Below are 8197 nucleotides of genomic sequence, written 5' to 3' on the forward strand. Positions count from 1 at the left end.
TGACAGAAGAAGAACTTCTTAAATACTCTCTGATTAGTTACTAGTGCATGAGTGCAGAGTAAATGAGGGGACACTGATGAATCTATGTAATGCAGGATACTTTTATGGCACAATTGTGAGTATTGCTGTATGTAATGATGAGTGATGAATGACGTGACCTAAGTTTAATATTCTCACCTTCAGGGTCCAGGAGTTTCGTGAGGCCCAGGTGCTGCTCTGCGATGTTGAAGGCTTGCTGGAGGTTGTGGGTTGCGTTGGATCTTGTCAGCTTGTGGAATTCTATCAGGTCAGGTCTGCAGGGTGCAAGATGATGAAACAGAAACTGTCATATTTATCCGGCTTCAATCTTGAAACTGCATGTCAGTTCAACTTGTTTCAGGACTTTCAAAATGTTTTTTTCTGTTCTGTTAAATCTTGTTGGTCATCATGCTGCAGTTGTTTGGCATGTGTACTGCGACTGCTGGTGTAGCATGCACACATTTTCATGAGTGCATTTAAAATAGAGATGACATGGGCTCAAAGTTTTGGACTCCCTATAGGCAACCAGCTCCCAGCATACCCTTGTGTTGCATCACCTGTTACCTGTTGTTTGATTAGTTTAGGTTGTTTTTAAGTCGTGGTTTTCGGTTCAGTCTTTTTGTTGTATTCTTTTCTAGTTTGGTCGTTTTCATCTCTTTTTTGTCAAGTCTGTTCAGCATTGCACTTTTGGTTTTTGCATGCAAGACCAAGCAAACAAATTCTTCTGTAGCTCTGCTTACGGTCTCTGCATATGGGTTAACCTGCTCCACTTCCCATGACAGTAGTGAAATGACAAATCGTCCTAACACCTCCCAGATAAATTATCACATTGTTATTGTAATTTTTTACTTTCTCATATTTTTAAATGCAAATTGTGTTACTTTTAATTCCTGGAAAGAATGTGATATAAATAAATAGCAAAAAAAAAAACACCAGTGCGCCTTTAAATCATTCTCTCTGCCTGTCATCATGTAGTGTTAAAGTGAAACATTACAGTTTGAAACAAAACAGCATGCAATAAAGGTTTGTCAAAAAGTTAATATACCTGTGTCTATGTATGAGTGCGTTAAAGGCAAGGCCGTCTCTCCAGCAGGTGGTAAAGTTCTGGATGTTGACCTCAGGGTACCTGAAGCACAGAAAATCGTTATGTAACTTTGAATGTAAACCACAGACTTGCTAACATTAACAGCAGCTGTATGCAGTGTACATGCGGATCCACACATTTTTTGTTTCATCACTCACCCTGCAGTCTTCATCTGGCACCAGAGCAGCAGCGCATCCTTGGCAGAGCGGGTTTCTCTATTGTCCTCTGTCTCTATCTTGATCACCTGGATCTGAACAAGCACACAGAAATGCAACACTTCAGCTGCTGCGGGAGAGACAACGAGGCACGGACAGACCCTATACCTTCTGTTTCTGTCTGCTTTCTTTATAGGAACATACTGTATTTTACGTAACCCTTACTGACTTCCAAGTCTGTTAGTGTGTTTATAGATGAAGAGTAACAAGGGTGTCAACTGTCAAGGCTGTCCAACTAACATTTCCAAGAATTTGTGATGTAGTCTGATTTGAGTGGCTAGGAAGGTGGTAGAAGGCAGAGCCAGACTCTTGTTGAATGAGTGAAAACTGATTTGTTCAGTCCAGTGTAACAACAAAAAAAGGTGTCTCAAAAAAAGCTTTTGTACTGTCACCAACTTCAGTCCTGCCCACAAAGGCTCTGAGTGGCTCAGGTGTGTCTCAAAAACATATAACGGCTATTTGCAAGACTGAGGTGTGTGCAGTGACTCAGAGGTCTTGTATCAGCTTTGCGTAAAGTTGTCAGTTCCTTAAAGTATTCCTGAACCCTCAAATGAACACAAAGTTAGAGAAAATTACACGTAAAAAACAGACAAGAGCAATAAGAGCTGAAGATTTCATGGTAAGGAACACGCTGCACTGTGTTCTTCCCAGCATGCCGACCCATTACATCATCATTCTAATGCCTGATGACAGGTGACAATGACAGCCATTGAGCCAATCACATCACAGTGACATGATCCAAGGTAATTGGGGACATGACACCCTGAAATCAGCTGCTACCCACATCTTTAGGAACAACATTACGTACACATTCCTGCACATATAAATACACACTTCACAAGCACAAGACAATACAGAGACCCAAATCGTTCATGTGTGTTTTCCACTGGGTACCTTAACTGGGGTATTCCACCAATTTTACACATCAAAGTCTGCTTACAGTACTATATATATATATATATATATATATATATATATATATGCATGTTTGAAAAAAAGGTTATGTGTCTGTTATTATTTGAGTTTGTTTCTGTATATACATCAGGATTACATCTTCCTTTTTGCCAGTCAGTCATCTCCCTTCCTTCCTCTTTCTCCCTATCTCTCTCTCTCTTTCTATGCTTCTCTCTCTCTCTCTCTCTCTCTCCCTCTGCCTATGTGCATTTACTGCAGTGGTTCGGCCCTACCTGCTGACTGGGCAAAGCAAACTCTCACTTCCACTACAAAGGAAGGGAGGAAAGGGGAAAAGAGGTGGCCTTGAGGAGAAAGAGTGAAAGATAACTGGAAACCTCTCTCAATTCTCCAACCTGCTCTAGCACTTCAGTGTTCGGTTAAGTTAATCTATTGACCGCATAAGTATACTATTAGTTTCATATTTATTTCTAAAAAAACAATACTTGTTAATGGTAGAAATACTGGGAATGAACTAATTGACTATAATCAGCTGTGTTTGTTCTCCCACCTGCTCAAACCAACAATATTTTATTTGTATATTAGCATGTAAAATGCAACCAGGTCTAAAATGGGAATATAAATCCAATACAATGTAATGTGCTATGAACAGAAAACAAAATAACTGAACTGTTTTCTACTCTGAGAAAGAAGAGATTTTTTCATTTCTTGCATGTCCAAATATGTAACATCTATACCCAAAGTGTGTTGCATCCTGCATGACCCTACTAGATTGAAACATTGAAAAATAGATCGGATTATAATGTACATTTCTTTGTTTGCCATATAACTTAATGTTTTGTCATTATTTCAGTTTTCCCTTTTTTTATAATGTATTTTTCTACACAGTCCCTTGACTTAGTCCATTCTTTATTTTCCCTTCAGTTTGTCTCCTTATCTCAAAAATGTCTTTTTCCTCAGGTTGTCTTTCTTAATAAGTTTTTATTTCTGAATTTACCTGCCTGTTTAAATAATAGCATAAGTAAAACAGGTGTGAGGAAAGGTTGAACTGATAATAAACACAAGGAATGGCAGTAGCCTAAAGGATTATAAAAAAGGCAGCTTGTGAACGGAGACATAAATGTGGACAAATGATAAAGGTCAGCAGGAACGAGTGCAGTGTGCTGTATGTAATCCAAATAACCTGAATCCACACCCAGAGCTCACATCGCTGATGGTGAACATTGACTAAAATTAATAGTTAAGCCCCAACCACTGCTTACTCACAACATCACTTCTTCACTACTTCCATAACTGCTCTTTTAATCTCTCATGTATGTATTATAAGAGCTGGAGGCGCTATCACTCAGCCATCAGCAGATTTATCCTAGTGGTCACTTGCAGTGTTGCAGTAAAAAAATTCCCATAGACCACTGTTGTAAAAGAGACTTGTATAAAAGTGTTGACAGGACACTTTGGACAGCAGACAATGTAAATTACGTGCATTTGCCATACATTCTGTAATACGGGCACCCTTGAAATGTTGGTGCGGCTGGTTTGACCACGAAAAGACAAATGACAGCTCACTTGTGTTGTTCATGTCTCCTTCTTCTGTCAGTTTACTGGCATTTTCTCCTACCCTTACTTTGTCACAGTGTTGGTGGAGCAGTCTGTCAATCTCGTGTGGTCCGACATTGGACTACAAGCTTACTTCGGCAACCAATAGGCTAAAAAGGTTGACAACAAAACCCTAAACTTAACCACCGACCCAAAAATCAGCACTTTACCATTTGGGAACACAGCTTTTGTCCCCAAATGCACAAACAGTCCCCAATCAGCTGGTGTTATGTCTGGTGTGTGAAAGTAGGCTAAGTCATGCCCACACACACACCCACACACACACCTACACTGCTCTCCTTTCTCAGTGCATGCAAAATTGAAGAGGCCATCGACTGGTGGCTCTTGGGAGCAGGAGAGCGGGATGACAGCCAAACTCACAGCTAATGGTGGCTAAGCTAGCAGGCAGTCAACAATACTGTAGACTAAACTGTACAGTTATGTGCTGCTAAGATTGACTGTAAAAATAAAACTGAACAAAAAAACAAAGTAGGCATTCCTAAATTAACTATCAAGAAGTTACCAAGTCTGTTATACTCAGGATATCAGTTCCAACTCTCAGTTCTTTTAAATCACAGCAAAAGACTTTTTTGTTTGCGACTGCTTTCTATTAAATCCACATTTTAGGGTTAATGTTTCTGTAACTTTTAATTCTCCTTTTTTTTATCTGTCTTACTCTATTTTAGCTTTATTTTATTATTTACTTTAATGTATTTATGTATCTGTTTATTTATGGCTGTGCTTGTTGTTTATTTGATTCAGTGTTTTTACATTAAGTTTTTTAATTCTGTTTTTATGTTTAGCAAGTGGCAACGAAATTTTGTTCCACTTTGTACCTGTTTGGTATATATGCGGAATGGCAATAAAGGATAACTATCCATCTATCTATCTAGGGTCTATCTTATTTCAAATTCAACACTTTTAATCATATTTAAATGTCTAAACGTTGTTGTTGAAATGTGCTACAAATAAATTAGCCTTGTCCTGCCTAAAGCTTAAGTTCAACTGAATGATTTTGATAAATATTGATACATATTGAAATTTAGTTTGCAGAGCATAAAAAAGAGAAAAAAGTTGTGGACATCATAAGTGTTAATAATAATATAATATATAATACATATATATAATATGTTAACATTCACACTAAAACCAGGGGTCCAGTCACCCATAACACACTCACAACCTCTTGTGAGTGTCATCTCTGCCCTGCTGGTATGCTAGCTGCCTGGCTGGCTTTACAGAGGGTCAATCTACATACTATGGGCTAATTAAATGTGCTTTGTGGTAAGTAGCTAGGCATAGCATGACAATACTGAGTCCCAGGAGACGACTTCTAGGCGACTGTGCACCACGAACGCTACGGAAGGGTCTGATTAATGCTACACAAGCATTTCGTGCAGAGGCCATGCTATAGCACTGAAGCATTATTAAAACAGGAGCCCTGGGCTTCTGCTGTACTTACATGGCAGGAACTGATCCTATATCACTGCTGCTAAGGCCTGGGGACCTGTGTACTGTGAGAATGTGTGTGTGAAAGAGAGAGTGTGTGTGTGTGAGAGAGTTTTTGTGCATGTGAATGTCAGGATGTGAGCACATAGATGTATGTCTGACTAAAACAGACAGACAGACTTATGGAGTGTACTGTATATGTAAGAGAGCTTGTGCAGTGTGTGTGCGTCCTTGTTTGAAGAGTAGACTGGCAGGCGACTGCTATCACTAGGCCGCAGAGCCCTGAGTGACATTCAGGCTTTATCCAACAAACTCTGCTTGTCGCTGTCGCACGCTGATGATGCAGTAGCTGTGACGGCCACCAACCCCCCCCACCCCCAGACTCATCCTAAATGGAAACAGTGCTGATTGCAGCATCTACGTGCTTCACTAAGTACAGGAACACATGCCAGCATCTCACTGCACATAGTGTACTTTCATTACCTAGAAACACCCAGGTGATACTGTTATTTGATATCAGACCACTACCAGGATCAAACATAACTAAAACAGCACATTTAAAACCAAATTAAAAAGTCTGCTTAAAGCTTTTCAGCTTGTATGTGATGTATTATTGTGTGTAGCATTGTATTTTGTATGTGTCCTGTGTGTTTTTTGCTTTGTACTGTCTGTTATTGTGCTTATATATGTTTTTATTGACCTATTAAAAGGGACTGCAAATAAAAATTAGCTATGGTACAGTACATCAAATGGTAAGATTTATGTTTAACCCTGTACATGGTCCTAATAAACAAGGCATGTGCTACATTTGCGAAATAACAGAAAAACAAATCATTTTCTTTTGTAAAAACAAAACAAAAACAATATTAAATGGATTTTTAACCTCTAATTGCAGAAACAGCCATTACATCATGGAGCTGTGATATAAAAATACATAATTTAAGACAATACATGGGTCTTTTATATTCTTTTTGTGTCTACCTGGAAGCGTAGGATGATGGTCCACATGAGACCCAGAGTGAGGCGGTGGTTTCCATCGACGATGTCATGTGAACCGACATTTTCCAGGTGGACCCGCTGTTCTTTAAGGAACTGGAGGGCTTTGTCGACATTCTCAAGGCAATGGATCCGCATACGACCCCGTGTAGGCCTCGGCTGGAGGGGAGGGAGGATATATTGATGGATTCATGTTTTTGATATCAGAGGTCTTAGTGTTTAAATACTACATGCAGTAGTATGTAGCATGAGCATACATATAGCAGACAATCATAATTGATAAGAAAGATAACTTGTCAAAAATGTATACAACCATCAGGAGGGATTTATCTTAAATTTTACTTACAGATGAATTTAAAGCAGACGAAAAAGAATGAAAGGTTTATGGACAAATCATTTTTTATATTTCATACCTCAAACATGTAAAGCAGAGAATAAATGGACTAAAGGAAGGGGACATGGGGGAAAGTATGAAAACCAGTATCCAGTTCTTGGTGTTTATGTCTGATAGATGTTAGTAAGCAGAAAAAGTAGAAAAATAATAATAATAATAATAATAATTGTTACCTAAAAACCTTTTCAGTGCAGCAGTGGCTAATGTTATTATTGTAGGCTATATGTAACAATTAACAAATATCTAGTTAAAGAGGTAGCTATGTAACACTAAGGATGATTTTACAAAATATTATGGCTGTTCCAAAAGGTACCATACAGTAACTTTAACTCTTCCTTACTTCACGTCCAATGAAAGATAAAGTAAAAAAAAATTCCCATTAAGTGTATGTGTGTGTGCAAGTGAGCGTGTGTCCCAGTTCCCACCAGTAGCTCTCCACTGAGGACCTCCAGCAGTCTGGTGAGCATGTATCCATCCCTCAGGTCGTTGTAGAGGTCAGATATACGACAGGACACTCTGGCCAAATGAGAGTTAACCCATTTGGTAAAAGTCTTCTTCTGCACCGCATCTCGTTCATCTGAGAGACAAAAAAAGGAGGCAGCTTTACATCAAAGGGAAGACAGATCTGGTTGCTGAAGAAGAATAAGATTGCTTTCATTAAATTGAGACAGTTACGATAATATTCACGTCAAAATGTGCCTTATCTGAAAAAAAGAATCCTTTTTACTTTTAAAATTAAATCATATATTTAATTTGACATCTAATAACTTTATAACAACACATCTCAACACATATGAACTATTTTCTCCATGTGTATCTCACTGATAGTAAAGTCTCTCCAATGTCCGAATGAACGGATTTGATTGGCTGATTAGCATCACGTGAGAAGTTTCGCTATGCCATGGTCTGTGACTTTCTGAGGGTGATTGATGATTATGTCCTAAATATTATGTCCTTTACCTATTAGCGACATAAATACCCACTTAAAAACTAAGATTGGGATAAGTCAAGATAAAACAATTCAAAAAATAAAAATGACAAATTTTGAAATGAAAATTTCGACATCATGCCCTTAATGTTGACGTATTACTCCTTGAGTCGCTCATCTGTGTGTGTGTGTGTGACCTCGGACCTGCCAGGGCCTTGATGCGGGAGCACTCGAACAGCTTGGAGCTGGTACACTCCGTCTCCCAAAACCCAGAGCTGATTGGTCGGTTGTTGTTGTTGAGCTGGCGCTGGGCTTCCACGTTGTCCAGGTCTGGGGAGGCATTAGCCATCGCGCCCGACGCCCTGTGGCACACAAACAAGACACAGAAACACAGACATATGAACCATTAAGTCTGGTGCTGCTTAAGATTTCTATAATTTACAGGTTGTGTATAGAATCTGAAACTAAATGTACTTTTATGATATTTACACAAACAGAGATGGAGATTCACTGGTTAAAATAATTGAATAGTTGTAATGCTGCGTGTGTCAGAAGCTTCACACTTTACATGTACACATAGTTTGTTTTTTAATGTTCAGCTATAA

General features: G+C 38.8%; 1 protein-coding gene across 1 annotated transcript in view; it reads right to left on the reverse strand.

Moving 5' to 3' along the window:
• Positions 1 to 7941, reverse strand: part of LOC128359847 (spectrin beta chain, non-erythrocytic 4-like) — a 73789-nt gene extending 65848 nt beyond the window's left edge. Inside the window, exons 1-6 of the mRNA XM_053320168.1 lie at positions 7797 to 7941; positions 7090 to 7241; positions 6256 to 6429; positions 1261 to 1352; positions 1064 to 1144; positions 178 to 293 (exon numbers count right to left, since the gene is read on the reverse strand). Of these exons, the coding sequence (XP_053176143.1) occupies positions 178 to 293; positions 1064 to 1144; positions 1261 to 1352; positions 6256 to 6429; positions 7090 to 7241; positions 7797 to 7941 (760 nt within the window). The remainder of the gene's footprint in view (positions 1 to 177; positions 294 to 1063; positions 1145 to 1260; positions 1353 to 6255; positions 6430 to 7089; positions 7242 to 7796) is intronic.
• Positions 7942 to 8197: the final 256 nt, after the last annotated feature.

Source organism: Scomber japonicus, chromosome 6 (assembly GCF_027409825.1).
Source record: "Scomber japonicus isolate fScoJap1 chromosome 6, fScoJap1.pri, whole genome shotgun sequence".
Taxonomy (NCBI): domain Eukaryota; kingdom Metazoa; phylum Chordata; class Actinopteri; order Scombriformes; family Scombridae; genus Scomber; species Scomber japonicus.